The sequence below is a fragment of the Littorina saxatilis genome, linkage group LG1, assembly GCF_037325665.1.
Source record: "Littorina saxatilis isolate snail1 linkage group LG1, US_GU_Lsax_2.0, whole genome shotgun sequence".
Classification (NCBI taxonomy): domain Eukaryota; kingdom Metazoa; phylum Mollusca; class Gastropoda; order Littorinimorpha; family Littorinidae; genus Littorina; species Littorina saxatilis.
Genome location: NC_090245.1, coordinates 23,607,212 through 23,627,435, shown reverse-complemented (window position 1 = coordinate 23,627,435; position 20,224 = coordinate 23,607,212). Strand labels below are relative to the sequence as shown.

Genomic DNA, 20,224 nt, shown 5'->3' with positions numbered 1-20,224 from the left:
CGTCGTCCTATTGGAGGTGTTAAGGCAAAGTTGTTCAACAAAAACATCAGAGGTCGAACTGTGCAGGGTCAACCGCAACAAACTAAAACCATTCATACTGAACTGCATCTGAGTGACTTATATACCGACATTTTTATTTCTCATTTTCAGCACAGGTGTAGGAAAAATCATGAACCAAAATGTTATTTATTTTCTAATTTAACATTTGTTTTACAAATGTGACCATGGTCTTTCAAACATACAGTGACATTAAACATTGTTATGTTAAAAAAAAGAAAAAGGAAAAAAAGCTTTTGTGCACAAATCAGAAAATACATTGTACATTTTACCTACAGGCCAAACAGTGTCTGTGGCTAAGCCCGGCCCAGAAAATTGTCAAGAACAGGCGCTTGCATTTGGATGTGTCCAATGATAGTAGGTTTGGTTGTGATCAATCAGAATAATGTAGGAATAAAAATGTATGACAGTTTGGTTTGATGACATGTAATTCACATATGCTGAAATATAATATAATACATCATATAATATCATTATGGCTGTTGCCATGACCATGAAGCCCAACAAAGGTTTAATGTTATGTAATTCAAAATACCAAAATCAAGCACCTATTACGGATTTTGCGCGTGAAGATTGAGGCCTTCGTAAACGTTCAACGTTGGACAATAATGATTTTAACAATGTTGTGTCGTTTTTTATTATGTTTTATTTTGTTGATCAATTGATAAATATGTCTTCCCAACATATTACAAATCAAACAGAAATAAAGTCTTAGAGAACTACAATAATTATTGTTGCCGTCAAAACCTTGCAAGGCCTCAACAACTGACAAAGCTTTGTGTGGAAGAATGGGGAAGAATCTATTTTTATGCACAAGGTCAAGGGGTCTACAATAATGTTTGCACGTTTTAAAAGTTGCCGAAAAAAAATTATGACTAGTATTATTTCATTCTGCTTTGTCGAATCATAGCATTTAAAACTTAAAAATTGAGAAAAAATAGTTATTATTATCACACGCCGAAACCACTCGCCAAAGCATATCCGGTCGATCGATCGGCCCATGTCTGCCAGTAGCGGTTAGGTATAATATCACTAAATTCACTGACTGAGTAATGAAGAGTTTGTGGCTGTGTGGTAAGACGTCCGGCTACGGCGAAAGTGGTCCGGGTTCGATTCCCAGCATGGGCGGATTATCTATTTTTTGTGTTAAATTCTTGTTTAATTCTTTTTTATTTATTATGAACGTTTTAATGTTTTGTTTTACTCTAACTAATTTTTTAATGTTTAAAATAAATAAATAAATTTTTTTTTAATCCTAGGCCTGCGGCCAGGGGGGGCGAAGTATACCGGTACCATTTGAGAATCAGACCAAATGAGAATTGAACCATTTGAGAACATCCTTTCTTTTCAATCACTACATCGAAGGCCTGCGGCCCGGGGGGGAGGGGGGGGGGGTTCACATGGTTTGTTTGTTTGTTTGTTTCAGACCCACACCCATATACACACATTTCACATTTTAAACCATTTGTCGGCCCCCTGTCGATATTTATCGACTAAGTTCCTTGTGGGGGTTTGTTTTTCCGTTTCCTTTCCACAGTGGTTGTCAGAAGGTACGCCAAGACTAGCATTCGAAGACCCGTATGATGACGAAATGTCGCGTGTTTCCGAACGCACCATGCATGAAATGAGACTTCGTCGATAGAATTGCAGTAATTCCTTTGGGGGTCTGTGGGAGAATGGAGAGCTGTGCGCCCAGAATGATCGACGGAGCCTGTTGTTTTTGATGATGAAGAGAGATTGCGGATGAAATCAAACGTGATTTGGCGTTTGAAGCTTGACGTCTATACATTCTGTGCCACAGGCGTCCGAATTCTTGCTGTAGTATTACATGGAATTCGGAAACATTATGTGAATAGCATGTAATCTTTTTCTTTCAAACCTGTATCGCCACCTGTAAATACATATAATAATTATAATAATAAGGGTATTTATAGGGCGCAAATAGTTCTAAGCGCCTTACAATCTTAAATATAATAATCTTAATAACAGCGACAATACACAACATAATACATAATAAATACACGTAACATATATTAATTTTGCAAGAAAAGTGTGCGTCTTATGATCCCAATCTCCGTCCTGTGTACTGTTTAGCGCGTGGCAGGCCTACTTTACTGATTCCGCGGACAATTGCAGTGTACTAACACCCAAAGAACTACACTAAAATCACAATTGTCCATACCCTTACACTGGTGCAATTACGTAACACATGTTACATAGCCACTGGTGAATTTAACAGAGAGAAAAATAAAGAAAAACGGTCATATAGGTTTTCGCATCCATGGGAGGTAATCGGAACCGACCAAACAGACTGAGCCAGTAGCGCGACATATGTCGAGACAACCAGGTGACAGTATACGTAAAGTAGCGCGACATATGTCGCGACAACCAGCCTAAGGGTTAAGGGGACGTTATAACAAGGCCAGCAATTTAAATTTTGGATTTGAACGTTAAAATGTTAAATAATTTTGATCACTTGACTATGTTTTGACATTTTATCAACATTAACAGCCCTTTCTAACATTTTGACAAAAGCTGTGTCAGAGTGAATATGAATGGTAAACCTCAGAACATTATGACTAAATGTGCGTTATAAGAATTGGTCTGGTGATGGTAGGGACCCGGCGATTCCCTGCAGACTGAAGTGTCAGTTCGAAAACGATTATTCTTATGATCTGCTAAAGGGGCAAACGTCACGGTAGCGATCAGAGTCCAGGGAATTACGTGAGGCTGATATAAAGAACGAAGCGATAATTGTAGGTGACGTTTTTGATTACGTCGTAGTCTCGAATGTTTACACTCGACCAAAAGCCCTTGTGGATCCCTCGACCATCTCTAGTCAATGTCAGTGTGTGTGTGTGTGTGTGTGTGTGTGTGTGTGTGTGTGTGTGTGTGTGTGTGTGTGTGTGTGTATGTGTGTGTGTGTGTGTGCGCGCTTGTGTGTGTGCGTTTGTTTGTGTATGTGTGTGTGTGCGTGTGTGTGTGCGCGCGCGCATGTGTGTGTGTGTGTGTGTGTGTGTCTAAGTTGTGCGTTTGCGCGCATGTGTGTGTGTGTGTATGTGTGTGTGTGTGTGTGTGTGTGTGTGTGTGCGTGTGTGAACGTGTCTATGTGTGTGTGTTGGGGGCGGGGGGGGGGGGGGTTCATGCACACGCGCGTGTCTGTTGGTATTTCTGTTTGTACTTCTGAACACGTTTTTTAAACGAGTGTCGACAAAGAGAGATACAATGCTCTCACGGGCTTGACAACAACTCGCAAGAGACAGATGTTAAGGTTGTTCGTCCCTGTACGATCGACCAATCGAAAGACAAAAGAAAATAAGAGCATCAAGGAGAATGATATCACTTTCATGTTTGTCAGGGCAAAATAAATACCAGGGCAGTCTTGCCTTTACCTAATATTAATGTCAAGGTATTATGAAAGCGCTAAGCTTTTTGTTTATCCTACCAGTGTTTTCGTGTGGAAAAATATCTTTCCTGTGAATTCGTGCATCCTTCCGCAAGGAAGGCGTCGCCAGTGGGCTTTTTAAAATTTTTATTTTTTATTAGCAATAATGTTTATGGATTCGTCTGCAAGAATTTCATTCCGATTGAAAAGTGAGAAAAGCGTTGAAAACGTTGTACACAATGGGATTCGATGACTTTAAATATACTTACTACCTGCGACGCAAGTTTAAAGTCTTAAATCTGTATCCTTTTAAAATAAAGTTCAGTCTTAGTCTCAGTCTCTCTCTGTGTCTGTCTGTCTCTCTGTCGCTGTATCTGTCTCTGTCTTTCTGTCTCTCTCTGTCTCTGTCTGTCTGTCTGTCTGTCTGTCTGTCCGTCTGTCTGTCTGTCTGTCTGTCTGTCTGTCTGTCTGTCTGTCTGTCTGTCCGTCCGTCCGTCCGTCTGTCTCTCTCTCTCTCTCTCTCTCTCTCTCTCTCTCTCTCTCTCTTTCTTTGTCTCTCTCCAGTCCAGAAAATGGGTCTGTAATCATGCGGCTTCATGACATAAACTCTGCAGATATCCGTTGTTGACAATTATGCTGGCACTGACCGTTTCCTAACGGGGCGTGTACCGCTAGGTTGACCCTTCGGGGCCGGCCGGTCAATGATCTTACCTGTTTATTGAACTTTTCATGAATTTTCAGAGATTAAGCTGGACGACCTTTAAAGGTCGATACACAAACAAACTGGGCATTATTTCTCTAGCTCTTGTATTCCTTCTTTTATTTTCAAAGACGACGTGATTTTATGTAACAGAAACTCTTGTTGCCCTTTTCCCTACTCTATGCGTGTGTGTGTGTGTGTGTGTGTGTGTGTGTGTGTGTGTGTGTGTGTGTGTGTGTGTGTGTGTGTGTGTGCGCGTTTGTGTGTGGGTGTGTATGTGCGTGTGTGTTTGTGTGTGTGTGTGTGTGTGTGTATGTGTGTGTGTGTGTGCTTGCGTACGTGTGTGCGTGTGTGCGTGCGCGCGTGCGTGTGTGTGTGTGTGTGCGTGTGTGTAAGTGCGTGCGTGCGTGCGTGTGTGTGTGTGCGTGTGTGTGCGTGTGCGTGCGTGCGTGCGTGTGTGTGTGTGTGTGTATGTATGTGTGTGTGTGTGTATGTATGTGTGTGTGTGTGTGTGTGTGTGCGTCTGCGTGCGTGTGTGTGCGTGAGTGTGAACAACGTAACAGAGAGAGCGAGATGGAGCAGCCGTCGGTACAATCGCTTAAAAAATGTACATGAAAGTTGCATGCTTAAAATACGATAAACAACAATCCCTCTTGATTTAAAGAAAGACAACGAACAGTTTTAGCTGACAGCCGCACTCAGCAAGTAATCTTGTATTTCTTATCACTACATGTAAAAATATTACTCGATTTTATACTTTTCAGACATTTCACTCACATATTTGCCATGCGGTTTGCAAGTAATATGCCTACAAACGCCGGAGCTGAAAGCGATCAAAAGCGAGACAGACCGACGGACATACGGACGAACAGACGGACGGATAAACGGACGGACGTATGCGCCTTTCAATAATAATGATGTGTGTTTGCGTGTGTGTTTCAGAGCACAGAATTACGTGGAGCTAGGGAATGACGCCATGTTGATCAGCGTGACGAATGACGGCAAGATCATCTGGGAGCCAGGCATCGTGACAGAGACAAGTTGTGCTGTCAATATAGGTAGATTCTTACACTTAGTTTGCACGTGCAACTTATGTATGCAGTGTTGATGTAGCGTATGCGTGCTGTAGTTTTTTTTTTAACTTTTTGTTTTTAAGTTCATTTGCTGTAGTTTAAGATGTTAAGACGAATTGCATGTGGTTTTATGCGAATGAATTTTCAACATCCTAACGGTAATGCTTGTTTGCAGTGAGATGGTTATTTTTAAGCGTTGGTGCATGCATTTAAATGCGAATAACGCTGAAGTGTTGTGCTTGTCATTTTACGCACATTACAGTTATGTCTCATGTTTGATATTATATAGTTAAGTTGATCTTGATACTGTGGTCCCGGTATGCGACAAGTCGGTTAACATTTGCAAACTGTATCCCATGACAATCATGATTGTGCTGAATGTGTATGCAGTGCCAGTGCATTAGTGTTGATTGTTTTTTTAGAGTGCACGGTGATCCTACGTATGCAATACCATTTATTTTATGAGACGAAGTTTTAACATGGGTCGGATGGGGGTCAGCTCGTTACTCCCCCGGCTCGTTACTCCCCCGGCTCGTTACTCCCCCTTAGGGTTAGGGTTAGGGTTAGTAACAAGCCGTGGGAGTAACGAGCCGGGGGAGTAACGATGCGGGGGAGTAACGAGATGCTCCCGGTAGGATGTGCCTGATAGTAATCATGAGTTGCACTGATGCGCGTGGTGTGTTAGAGCTTGGGTGCTTATGGTGTGTTAGAGCGTTAATGTTGATTTTTGAGTTACTGTCATCCCAAAATGAGAGAAAGTTTCAACAGGGGCAGACTGTGCCTCATTGTCAATGTGAGCAGCGGTTTGTATAGCTGTGGTACAGTCAATTGTTTGGTTGGTTATGGTTTTTGATTGTTTATTTGTTTGTTTAGATGTGTGTGTGTGTGTGTGTGTGTGTGTGTGTGTGTGTGTGTGTGTGTGTGTGTTTTTTTATTGGGTTATATTGGGTTATCCCGTATCTAATCTTACCGTATCTAATCGCCTTACCATATATATGCCCGGTTGACGAGAAAACGTGACATTTGTTACGTACTGTACTTGCCCTGAGCGCACAACAGCCTCGTTCTGGTTGTGTCCTTAAATGTGCTTTTTCTTATCCTGTGTTATATTCTCAACCCGGTCGTGTTTCAGGGAAGTACCCGTTCGACACCCAGACGTGTGACATTCGTTACCTGACCTGGATGCATACTAATCGCACGTTGACGGTGGCCCCGGAGTTTGACGTCATCAACCTTGACGCGCAGCTCCCCAACGGCGAGTGGGACATCACGTTTGTAAGTGACGTCATGCATCTCTCGTGTCGTTGAGCCTGTAGTCATTCAGTTTTTCAGTGAGTTGGTTGGCTATTGAGCCTGCGATTACTGCCATTTCGAGCGTGATTGACAATGGCGGACGGAAGCGTGATAGGGATGTGGATTACTACGAGTTGGTGTCTAACATAAGCTTACACCTTTTTGTTCTGTTGCCTGCAGATACCCAAGTACGTAAAGAATTGGCAGAGACCACATTCCGCCATGCCTCGTGATTACCGTGATTTCAAGCGTGATTTCAAATGGCCAACAATTAGAGTAATAAGATGATATCACATAGGGACCACATGTCGTCCTGTCTCGTGTCTAGCGTGTCTTACTCTACCCGAACACTTACAGGCTAGGCTAGGACCAGTCACCACATTTGTCAAGTCTCGTGATTAAAATGGTTTCAAGTGGGATTAAGCACGGCAGTATTTCATACATTTATGAAGTACAGTCGAACATCAACTCTTCTAAAAGACAAACTGTCTATTACGATTAACTCAAAGGATCCTCCACGAGTTTATTTTTCTATATGATTCACCTTTCCGTAGCGATAACCTGTCTATAGAGACCGGTTTTGTTCGTAACCCCTGGACGGTCGTTATGGACAGGTTCGATTGTATTTCATGATATAAATCTTCTCACGATCACCTACAGACGGAGGCCAGACCTTACTCCTACCCAAGCACCTTTGGACATGGCTGGTACAACACAAATACATGTACCACATTTCGTCAAGTATCGCGATTACTGTGATTCCAAGAATGATTTAGCATTGCCGTATTTCATCCATCTTCCCTGTATTCCCAAGAGACAGGGGCCAGACCTTACACCTACCCGATGACCTGTGGGTTGGGCTGGGACAACACAATTACATTTACCACATTCATCCAAATATCGCGATTACTGTGATTCCAAGAGTGATTAAGATGTTCATCCATCTTCTCTTGATCCCCTACAGACGGAGGCCAGACCTTACTCCTACCCGAGCACCTACCGCCTGGGCTGGGAGCACACGGGGACCACCTTCAAGGTTCACCTACGACGGAAACGGACCTTCTACATCCTCAACACGATCATCCCCGTAGTGATGCTGTCGCTGCTGAACGTGCTGGTGTTCATCCTGCCCGCAGACTGCGGCGAGCGCATGGCCCTGGCTGTCACCGTGCTCCTCTCCTTCACCGTCTACCTCGGCATCATCTCGGACAACATGCCCAAGACCTCGGAGAGCTTGTCCATTCTGGGTGAGTGTGGTGCCTGGCACGTATAGACGGCACAGACAGAGTCGGTATGTGCAGGGCCTCAGGTGCACGAAGCGTAACTGAGTGTCACACAAAGGCCCTCCATACCGATTATGTCTGTGCCTGGCACAGATAGACGGCACAGACAGAGTCCGTATATGCAGGCCCTCAGGTGCACGAAGCGTAACTGAGTGCCACACAAAGGCCCTGCATACCGATTCTGTCTGTATGCACGGTATACAGGGCCTTTGTTTACAGGTATGCCGGGCCTTTGTGTGGCACTCAGTTACGCTTCGTGCACCTGAGGCCCTGCATATACCAGGCACAGACGGCACAGACAGAGTCGGTATGCAGGGCCCCAGGTGCACGAAGCGAAACTGAGTGCCACACAAATTGCAGTTTATCCCGGACTACAGTCTTTAAACTCGAGTCCAGGGCTAAAGTGAACGAAGCAAAACTGAGTGCCACCCAAATGGGTCGTACGCAGCCGCGGGGTCTGATTGGTTGAAATTGAGATTTGTTGTGATGTCCACCAATCATACCGTGTGGCTTGTTGTCATCCACTTGGATTGCACCCGGTTTCGCTTCGTTTACCTCAGCCCCGGACTCGAGTTAAAATACTTTAGTCCGGGATAAACTGCAATGAGTGTACAGTTTAACCCCAGAGTAAAGTCTCTACCCTCGACTCTTGCATACAGGCCAAGACCGACATAGGTCCACGTCTCCTTCATTGTTTGAAAGTGACGTTGACCAATCCGTGCCAATCCTGCAAAGTGAATTAGAAAGAGAATCACCGAACATTTTTGTCTGAATTTGTGAGAAAACAAAATTAGTCCAGACTATTAAGGGCGGCAGTTATAGGCATGCAACCATTCTTCTGAGAAACTAGTCTGCTGAAGGTTCTTGTCGAGACTGTGTGTGCAGCGTTGTGCTTCTTCTGTCTGCTGAAGGTTTTTTTTTAAATGAATACTGCGGCGTCTCTGTTGTGTGTGTATATATGCTAGCATGTGTGCATGCGTGCATGCCGGCGTGCGTGTATGTGTGTGTCTGTTGTGTGTGTATGTGTGCATGTGTGCATGTGTGCATGCGTGCGTGCATGCGTGCGTGCGTGCGTGTGTGTGTGCGTGCGTGCTTGCGTGCGTGCGTGCGTGCGTGCGTGCGTGCGTACGAGCGTGCGTGCGTGCGTGCGCACGAGCGCGCTTGCGAGCAATTGCAGCGGTGTACTTCAGTCTCCTTTATTTTTTCGTCGAAATAAACACCGCATCTTAATGTATATGTGTGTGCAGCGGTGTACCTGACGACGCTCCTCGCCATGAGCACGCTGTCGGTGTGCTGTGCGGGGCTGGTGCTGAACATCCACCACCGCGACCCGCGCCACGCGGTGCCAGGCTACCTCAAGTGTTTCTACAAGGGCCAGAGCGGACACCGGTCCTCCTGGACACGCACCTCCACCCTCAAGCGGAGGGCGTTCCGCAGCACGCACCAGGACGTGTCCGAGCAGGCCCACCTGCAGGAAGCGGGCTCCTTGGAGGACGCCCCCAGGAACTCGGAGAACCTTGACCACCTCAAGGAGTTGCAAGTGTTGTGTGAGACCAAGGTCAAGGTCAGAGAGAACGGCGAGAACGAGGTCCAGCGCTACAGGAGGCGGGGAGGGGGAGAAGGAGGAGGTGGGGGAGGAGGAGGGGCAGGGGGTAGGGAAAGTTTGGGGGCCAGTTCGTTGGCGAGCGGCTCGGAGACGAGCGGGCGTGGCGGTGGGAATGGGGGTGGGGGTGGGGGTGGGTCTCGGTACAGACCGCGCGAGTGCCAGCGGCTGATGAAGAGCAACTCCGTAGTGAAGCACCCGGAAGTGACGTGGCACGAGATTGGCAAATCGCTGGACAGCATCCTCTTCTGGATCTTCTTCATCATCACCAACACCATCACCACCATCATCCTCGTCATGTTCATCGGTTTGTAATGAACACTCTGCGCCACAGAGCCTAGTGTAAAGAAAGGTCTTCTGAATTGTTTGTCAGTCAGTCAGTAAGTCGGTTGATTTCACTGTCGGTGTTCCAGTGAGTGACGACGAGACATCGACGACCACCTGTGTCTTTCTGTCATGAGACTATGGAAGGTTGGCATTGCTTGTCGGTCAGATCGGGTGATTTCCCTGTCAGTGTTTATCTGAGCGAGCGAACGACAAAAAGACAACCCCTCTTGTCTTTCTGTCATGTGAGGTGCGATCGGTCTGTCATGGGAGACTGGAATGTTTCTTTTTTCGTTGTCAGAAGCTGCATCGAATCTACAGCCTTGTTGCTTTGGAGTGGATCATGTTGCAGTCACCGCGTCTGGGCTGGCCGAGGCTCATTACGGAGGTATACGAGGAGATAATTATACCGTTGTATACGCCTTACAAACGCACATCCTCATATTCCGAAGTCCATCACCTTTGAAAATGCAACGCTGAGTAATACGCAACAACAAAACTGTGTGACTCACATACTGGAACTCGTTCTCATCGATCGAATTATACGCTTGTTCCTGCCGGCAAAAAGACAGGATCGTTTTGACAGAACATGTTGAAAGGGCTGATCCGGCCTGTAACTGTTTTGTCATTGGTGGTGTTGCATCTGGCACTTTAAGATTTAAAAAAAAATGTTCACGAGAACGCACGTTTCAAGTCGCGTGAAGAATTCTCAAGTCCAAAACGCTACTCATCACATGGTTTCAATGATTGTATCATTGTCGGGTGATGGAAACGTCTAATGCAAACCTATATATCCTTGTTTAGGTGGGGTCGTGGTAGGCACGGTGACCGGAGGCCTGCAGACACTGTCCGAAGGAAAACACACTCTCTCCGTTACCTTTGTTTGTTTGTTTGTTTGCTTAACGCCCAGCCGACCACGAAGGGCCATATCAGGGCGGTGCTGCTTTGACATATAACGTGCGCCACACACAAGACAGAAGTCGCAGCACAGGCTTCATGTCTCACCCAGTCACATTATTCTGACACCGGACCAACCAGTCCTAGCACTAACCCCATAATGCCGGACGCCAGGCGGAGCAGCCACTAGATTGCCAATTTCAAAGTCTTAGGTAGGACCCGGCCGGGGTTCGAACCCACGACCTCCCGATCACGGGGCGGACGCCTTACCACTAGGCCAACCGTGCCGGTCTCCGTTACCTGGAACGTCACAATACACAATGTGCATGAATGCAGCCTCATCGTCCGGTCTGTCCACTCAATGGCGAAGGTTAAGGGATGACATTTTTGGACCAAAAAGCATGGTCTTTGAAGATTAATGGTTGAATACCCACACAGTGATCGTGATAACCGGAAATGTCCGGTTTTTTTTACCGGTAAAAGTGTCAATTACCGGAAATGAAATCGGCAACTGGCCATGCAAATGTAATGCAATCACTGTTTTGAACGTGTTTGATTGGTTGGCGTAACCACGTGGCCCGTGTCTGTGAGAGCCCGGATTCGTACTCGTAAACAAATAGCTGTTTTCGAGAGTTGCAGTTGTGCTCATCAGACAACATGTGCGCTAATAGGATAACCTGTGCGTTCACCAGACAACCTGTGCGCTCATCAGCAACATGTGCGCTAATCGAATAACCTATGCGTTCATAAGACAACCCATACGCTCAATAGGCAACCTGTGCGCTCATCACACAACCTGTGAGCTGATCAGACAAATGTGTGTGCTCATCAGACAACGTGTGCGCTCATCACACAACCTGTGAGCTGATCAGACAAATGTGTGTGCTCATCAGACAACCTGTGAACTGATCAGACAAAATGTGTGTGCTCATCACACAACCTGTGAACTGATCAGACAAAATGTGTGTGCTCATCAGACAACCTGTGCGCTCATCACACAACCTGTGAGCTGATCAGACAAATGTGTGTGCTCATCAGACAACCTGTGCGCTCATCACACAACCTGTGAACTGATCAGACAAAATGTGTGTGCTCATCAGACAACCTGTGCGCTCATCACACAACCTGTGAGCTGATCAGACAAATGTGTGTGCTCATCAGACAACGTGTGCGCTCATCACACAACATGTGAGCTGATCAGACAAATGTGTGTGCTCATCAGACAACGTGTGCGCTCATCACACAACCTGTGAGCTGATCAGACAAATGTGTGTGCTCATCAGACAACGTGTGCGCTCATCACACAACCTGTGAACTGATCAGACAAAATGTGTGTGCTCATCAGACAACCTGTGCGCTCATCACACAACCTGTGAGCTGATCAGACAAATGTGTGTGCTCATCAGACAACCTGTGAACTGATCAGACAAAATGTGTGTGCTCATCAGACAACCTGTGAACTGATCAGACAAAATGTGTGTGCTCATCAGACAACCTGTGCGCTCATCACACAACCTGTGAGCTGATCAGACAAATTTGTGTGCTCAACAGACAACCTGTGCGACCATCAGATTCAGCTGGTTTGCCTAGAATGCACAGCATGACTAGGCAAGATTTTGTGAAAGTGGAAAAAAATCGCTGCCTTTAATAACTCAAGAAGTAAGTATCCCAGTGACTATCAAACGGGTCATGCTGCTCTCGATGGGAGTGAAGACCATACATGCAATGTCAGTGCGCACTCGGTTTGAACAGCACAAACATGAAGCAGACCACGTGACATGATGCTGATCATCAGTCATTGACCGTGGTCATTAAATGGAAGAAAAAGAAAAAACCATGTTTGACCTAAAGGCAGTTTGCTGTCAAGATAAAATACTGCAGTGCATTAAAAAACCAAAAAAACAAATTTTAATAAACAAAACAAAACAGGACCCAGGCAATGTGTTTACATGTTCATCTTACGGTACTTTTGACACCTTTTATTTGGCTGCTTTGCCAGTTGGATTATTTTGTTGTTGTTGCGAATTTAACTATTCGAGGTTTCATGAAGGACGACTTGCGTGGACAGCACAGGTGACTCGATCAAATGCTTTGGAGAAATCTGTCTTTGTGAAGTCTCAGGAACTGCCGTCTGTTTTACTGCGGACATAACCTTATTCATGTGAATTACAGGTATACAAACAGTACCACAGATATTTGATAGCTTGTGTCTGTGGACTGGAACGGATTGTCTTAGTGAAATGATGTATCGGCAACGGGACAGACTGTCATATGAGCGTTGATGCGTTGAGCTGTCGTTATGCGCCATACATGGCCCAGCTCATCCGGCTTCAGCGTGTTTTTATATCGGAGTGATCCTTCTCCTAGACTGGTGGCTTTACAGGGCTGTCGAGTCCAGTCTACCCGGCTATTTGGCCATAGCTGGCTGGTTTGTTTATCTGAGGTGACCTTCCCCAGGGCTAGAACTTAAAATGCGGCTCTTGTTCGCATGATGCTCCCGTCATTGGACACCTGGGGTATTTCTTGAGTGTAACAGTGCCACCTGTTACCCCGCCCCCTCCTGTTGGAAGCACCGCCAGTTGGTCCGCGACTGCTTATTCGTCCTGGCAAGCCTGGCTTATTTCGCAGCTAACCTCCATATCTGAAGGCCATCACACTATCCGCCACCTGTGAACGCGCCTGGTTGGGGGTGGTCGCCCCTACAGGACGGGACAGACTAAAAACGGCGTTTGTCTACACATGTCTGAAAATTCTAACACCTCACGCTTTGAGCACACACCTCTTCGTCACCTTTTGAACTTTAAGCAGGGCTAACACCAACAAAAAGTAAAAAACCTGAAAGGCCAGGGTCCACGGCGGCAGGGCTAGGGGGTGCTGAGGCTTTGTATTTTTCTTATTTTTACATTTAGTCAAGTTTTGACTAAATGTTTTAACATAGAGGGGGGAATCGAGACGAGGGTCGTGGTGTATGTGTGTCTGTCTGTCTGTCTGTGTGTGTAGAGCGATTCAGACTAAACTACTGGACCGATCTTTATGAAATTTGACATGAGAGTTCCTGGGTATGATATCCTCAGACGTTTTTTTTCATTTTTTTGATAAATGTCTTTGATGACGTCATATCCGGCTTTTCGTGAAAGTTGAGGCGGCACTGTCACGCTCTCATTCTCATTGGTTGAAATTTTGGTCAAGTAATCTCCGACGAAGCCCGGACTTCGGTATTGCATTTCAGCTTGGTGGCTTAAAAATTAATTAATGACTTTGGTCATTAAAAATTTGAAAATTGTAAAAAAAAAAAAAAAATTTTATAATACGATCCAAATTTACGTTCATCTTATTCTCCATCATTTTCTGATTCCAAAAACATATAAATATGTTATATTTGGATTAAAAACAAGCTCTGAAAATTAAAAATATAAAAATTATGATCAAAATTAAATTTTCGAAATCAATTTAAAAACACTTTCATCTTATTCCCTGTCGGTTCCTGATTCCAAAAACATATAGATATGATATGTTTGGATTGAAAACACGCTCAGAAAGTTAAAACGAAGAGAGGTACAGAAAAGCGTGCTATCCTTCTCAGCGCAACTACTACCCCGCTCTTCTTGTCAATTTCACTGCCTTTGCCATGAGCGGTGGACTGACGATGCTACGAGTATACGGTCTTGCTGCGTTGCATTGCGTTCAGTTTCATTCTGTGAGTTCGACAGCTACTTGACTAAATGTTGTATTTTCGCCTTACGCGACTTGTTTCTATCTTGTAGAGGCAAAGACCAGCCTCCCCTGGTACCTTCTTCTTCTTCTGCGTCCGTGGGCTGAAACTCCCACGTACACTCGTGTTTTTGCACGAGTGGAATTGTACGTGTATGACCGTTTTTACCCCGCCATTTAGGCAGCCATACGCCGCTTTCGGAGGAAGCATGCTGGGTATTTTCGTGTTTCTATAACCCACCGAACTCTGACATGGATTACAGGATCTTTTTCGTGCGCACTTGGTCTTGTGCTTGCGTGTACACACGAAGGGGGTTAAGTCACTAGCAGGTCTGCACATAAGTTGACCTGGGAGATCGGAAAAATCTCCACTCTTAACCCACCAGGCGGCAGCGACCGGGATTCGAACTCACGACCTCCCGATTAGGAGGCCGACGTCTTACCACCACGCCACTACGCCCGTCCTCCCCCCTGGTACCAAAATGTATGTTCATAAATTATAAAGTAATACACATTTTGCGTTCATCAACCATCCAAACTAAAATAAAATAAAATGTTTTAAAGTTTTATTATAAGAAACCGGATTTTCCGGTTTTAACAGTTTTCAAAAACCGGATTTCCGGTGAGAACCGGAACGGTGTTATCCTTGTTTAAGATACGAACACCCTCAAGATAGAGGTGTGGAATGAACTTGAAGAGAAACAACAAGTCGCGTAAGGCGAAATTACTACATTTAGTCAAGCTGTGGAACTCACAGAATGAAACTGAACGTACTGCATTTTTTCACAATGACCGTAGTCCGCCGCTAGTGCAAAAGGCAGTGAAAGTGACGAGCCTGTTCAGCGCTGTAGCGGTTGCGCTGCGCTGCATAGCACGCTTTACTGTACCTCTCTTCGTTTTAACTTTCTGAGCGTGTTTTTAATCCAAACATATCATATCTATATGTTTTTGGAATCAGGAACCGACAAGGAATAAGATGAAATTGTTTTTAAAACTATTTCGGAAATTTAATTTTAATCATAATTTTTATATTTTTAATTTTCAGAGCTTGTTTTTAATCCGAATATAACATATCTATATGTTTTTGGAATCAGAACATGATAAAGAATAAAATAAAAGTAATTTTGGATCGTTTTATAAATAAAATAATTTTAATAACAATTTTCAGATTTTTAATGACCAAACTCATTAATTAAATTTTAAGCCTTCATGCTGAAATGCAATACTGAAGTCCGGCCTTCGTCGAAGATTGCTTGGCCAAAATTTCAATCAATTTGATTGAAAAATGAAGGTGTGACAGTGCCGCCTCAACTTTTACAAAAAGCCGGATATGACTTCATAAAAGACATTTATCGAAAAAAAGAAAAAAACGTCTGGGGATATCATACCCAGGAACTCTAATGTAAAATTTCATAAAGATCGGTCCAGTAGTTTACTCTGAATCGCTCTACACACACACACACACGCACAGACAGACACACACACACACACACACATACACCACGACCCTCGTCTCGATTCCCCCTCTATGTTAAAACATTTAGTCAAAACTTGACTAAATGTAACAAGAAGGGCAAAGCCCATACGACTCACATGCTTGACCTTGACCTTTACATGACCTTGACCTTCAGGGTCAAGGTCAAATAACTAAACCTAGCAATGACATCATACACTAAGAACTGCTTTACACATTTTTCCTACCAAAATACATGTGACCTTGACCCAAGGTCAAGGTCATCCAAGGTCATGCAACACAAAGCTGTTAGTTCAAGACATAGGAAGTACAATGGTGCTTATTGGCTCTTTCTACCATGAGATATGGTCACTTTTAGTGGTTCACTACCTTATTTTGGTCACATTTCATAAGGGTCAAAGTGACCTTGACCTTGATCATATGTAACCAAATGTGTCTCATGATGAAAGCATAACATGTGCCCCACATAATTTTTAAGTTTGAAACAGTTATCTTCCATAGTTCAGGGTCAAGGTCACTTCAAAATATGTATACAATCCAACTTTAAAGGACCCTTGCGACCTTGACCTTGAAGCAAGGTCAACCAAACTGGTGTCCAAAGATAGGGCTTACATTGCCCTGTACATGTATAGCATACATAGCTAAGGTTGCCATTCTCGATAACTTCAGAAAAAAATGCGAAAATGTGAAAAATGGTCGTTTTTAAGACAATAATTACGGCCCCTGTGACCTTGAACTTGAAGTGAAGTCAAGTTGCCGCACATGTTTTTTGAGATCTTGTAACCATACACCATGTCCAACGTTAAAGTTTTCCGGACGGACGGACGGACGGACGGACGGACGACTCGGGTGAGTACATAGACTCACTTTTGCTTCGCGTGTGAGTCAAAAAGGTTCGTCAAAATCAGAGCCACCGAGACTGCTGACTTCACGGGCCATTCATTTATGCTGCCCCTGGTCTGTCTGCACTTTTCCTACAACATCCCCTCACACTTTGGATAAAAGTGTCAGTGACCGGCTTACATTTGTAGCACCTTCTATTAACTGTATCTCCCCTTGCTTATATAACAATTAATTGTAAGCTCTGTGCAGAACAGAAGGGTGATGTATTTTAAGACTTCAACATGGATTTACAATGGATTACGTTCCAGCAAGGTGAGAAACGGCGACTTATTAACGACATGTCGTAAAATAACTTGTTTTGGGTGTGTTGTTGGATGTGTCTGCTGTTACTAAAGAGTGCAAATGGAGTGATTTGCGCAAATGTGCCTATATGTTTACTTCTTTTGTTGTACTTGTTTTCTCTTAATGCTTTATGCATAATTCAGCCGGTCATTATTCTACAACCAAAATTCAACTTCAAAGCGGGTATATTATATGCATTTCAATTTCCAAATTCGCAGACGTTCCAGATGCAGTTTTCTCTGCATGTCAAAATAAGTATGCTGTCAATTCTCGTCAAACAAAGTCAGTCGAAATACAGTTGTATTGCTTTCTTCGGTTTGTCAAAGGGAGTGCTAAGATTGTTATGTAACCAAACCTGTAGTGATTGGCCCTCAAATGTGAATAATATGTGGGCTGTATGCTCTCTCTCTCTCTCTCTCTCTCTCTCTCTCTCTCTCTCTCTCTCTCTCTCTCTCTCTCTCTCTCTCTCTCTCTCTCTCTCTCTCTCTCTCACACACACACACACACACACATACACATACACACACACACAGAGGTCGAGTGTGTTCAGTAAGACAGTTTTGTGTGTGAGGCGTAATATTCAGAATAGTGTGAGTGATTGAGTCGAGTGTGTATACGATACGTGTGAGTGTGTGTGTGTGTGTGTGGGGGGAGTGAAGGTCAGCGTATTTGCATAAAGCACCAATACCAACATGACCACATCCGTCAGAGGTCCTCGTCTTTCCTTCCTCGTTGCAAGCAAGACATGAGTCTTGTCACATTCGTCCAAGAAGGAAACTGTCAAACAGAAATCACCTCAGCGTGCTTGAATCATTAACCCAAAGAGTGCAACATTTCTTGCACAAATGTAAGAATAATCTGAGGAAATGGAAGAACAATAGGTACAGAGAATTTCCCCCGACAGAAGACAGCAGGCTGTATACTCAAGTAAACAAGAAGTTGTTCATCGTCTGTTGAACTCCGAGTCACGATCGGTCAATGCCACAAGCATTATCTGTACACGTGGTGATAAGGAACTGTCGGGCATGTCTCTGAGATACCTGACTCGGTCTCACGGTAGACTAAATCTATAGTTTGTCTTGTAGTACGTCGTCTGTTGGGAAGTACGTAGGCCTACTGAGCGAGAAAATGTAAGTTTTACGCCCTCACGGCAAAGCCATTAGGGGCATGTTACACGGGAAAACCTGGCTTTGTATGAAAATAAAAAATAAAAATGCAGGGGGGGGGGGGGATGTAGACAGCTGGCTGCCGGCTGCTAGAGGAGACCTGAAATGGGCTAGGGACCGGGTTGGGTCGTCTTGGGTCAGTGCTGAAATGGTTGCTTTATTGGCTGTTGGCCGAACGGACACCCGGGCTTCATATTTTTGCATGCATGTATTCGTGTTTCCAAGGCCTGAGGCTTTCGCTGTGACCCTGGGATCTTTATCGTGCGCATGCGTGCACACGGGGGTGTTTATGTCGAACACCGAGGAGAGCCTGCACAAAGTTGACTCTGGGACACACATCCCGCGCCGAACTTGGGGGTTGAACCCACGCTGATAGTAACAACCGGTTTTAAAGCCAGCGCCTCTACCGACTGGGCAACCCCCCCCCCCCCCCCCCCCCCCCTCCCCAATTTGTTTGGGTCAAGAAGTTCCATGGAGGGCGGGGGGTATGGAGTAACACATAGTGTTTTGCTCAGAACATTCCCACCTATCTGTTCACCTCAACTGTTGCGAGCTGGTTCTAGTGTGCTTGCACAGATCCACTTCTGGAATCTTAAGTTAAATGTGTCCCAAGACACACATTTTGTAGTCCTGGCATCCTGAAAGGCAGAGGCCCCAACCTACAGGTTTGCTTCCATACCAAAAACGCCTCCAGACACGGGAACTTGGGAGCAACAACAGCTCCGCTTGAACCTCAGAAACCGGCAAATGTGCCAGTCCAGACACACAGATCCCTTACAGACGGCCGAGGCTGTGGCCTCTAAGGTTCTCTTGTACCAAACCGCCTCCTGACTCTGCATCAGATTGCTTGCGCTGGCATCTGCTTACATAGACCCACATAAGTCACCACCGAGTGGTAGACACAGACGACATTTGGTAGCACTGACTGCCAGCTTCACGGTAATGCGTACCCCTAGCCCGGCTCTGCTTGGGTGGGCCTACTGAGCGGGATGATGTACGATTATATGTTTGTGTGTTTAAGAGAGAAATGTGTTCACTGCGTGCGTGCGTGTGTTTGACGTTGTGTGTGTGTGTGTGTGACCGGCGATGGAAATAATTATAAGCGATAGTGGGGAGACAAAAACATGCTTGCCTGTACATCTGTGCATGTCGGGGTGTGTGTGTATGGGGGTGGGGTGGATACAGCGTATTGGGAGAGGGAGGAGAATAATATTAATATGTATACGACAACATGCAATGCCTGTACATATAACACATATGATATGTGTTTGGGAGCGGAGAGGACAGGGAGGGAAGCGTTAGCCAAGGAGGGCAAAAAATGGATGGAGCCGTTGAGCAGCCACGCGCATTGCGTGTGTTTGTGCGCACATGCTTGCGTGCATACGTATGTGTGTAACTCTGTGTGTATATATATATATATATATATATATGTATGTATGTATGTATGTGTGTGTGTGTGTGTGTGTGTGTGTGTGTTGTGTGTGTGTACGCGCGTGGCGTGCGTGCGTGTGTGTAGTACTTCGTTTCGGTTTGGGCACATGTGTGTGGGTACGTGAGGTAGACATAGCTCAAAAGGCGATCAAGGGTAAGAAAAATGTGAGCAAGAGAGTGCGGTTCGAAAGACATTGTATGTATGTCTTATCCTGCAGACATTATTTGCTTTCTCTATTCTTGACTCTACCTCTTTTCGGGCATATGAGCGAGTGAGACTTAGCGGGAAAGAACAGCAAGCGAGACCTTAGCAAAAGAGTGAGGTAAAAAAGATAGATGTCTTACGTAGCAGATGTTAGCTTTTTATATTCATAACAGGGTAACTTAATTCTTTGAACTGTTCACTCATCATAACCATGCATTGTTAAAAAGAATTTATCATGACATTTGTTTTCATTTTCTTTTCCGCAAATCAGTGGAGACATGTACTTGTAAAAAAAAACCTGAATGCATGCAAACTATGCTTGTGAAAATAATACTGTGCATATTCATTAGCATTTGTTGTTTTCATAATGTTAACCTTGTATTTATAAACATGTAAATATGGTCACTTGTTGCACTGCAAGATCATTTAATAATAAA

At 44.7% G+C, this 20,224-nt stretch overlaps 1 protein-coding gene across 1 annotated transcript in view; it reads left to right on the top strand.

The window, feature by feature from the left end:
* The window catches only part of LOC138969159 (neuronal acetylcholine receptor subunit beta-2-like), a 63,725-nt gene extending 52,041 nt beyond the window's left edge, over positions 1 to 11,684 (top strand). Inside the window, exons 4-9 of the mRNA XM_070341921.1 lie at positions 5,085 to 5,200; positions 6,348 to 6,490; positions 7,473 to 7,755; positions 9,039 to 9,701; positions 10,071 to 10,106; positions 11,593 to 11,684. Coding sequence (XP_070198022.1) covers positions 5,085 to 5,200; positions 6,348 to 6,490; positions 7,473 to 7,755; positions 9,039 to 9,701; positions 10,071 to 10,106; positions 11,593 to 11,684 — 1,333 coding nt within the window. The remainder of the gene's footprint in view (positions 1 to 5,084; positions 5,201 to 6,347; positions 6,491 to 7,472; positions 7,756 to 9,038; positions 9,702 to 10,070; positions 10,107 to 11,592) is intronic.
* Positions 11,685 to 20,224: the final 8,540 nt, after the last annotated feature.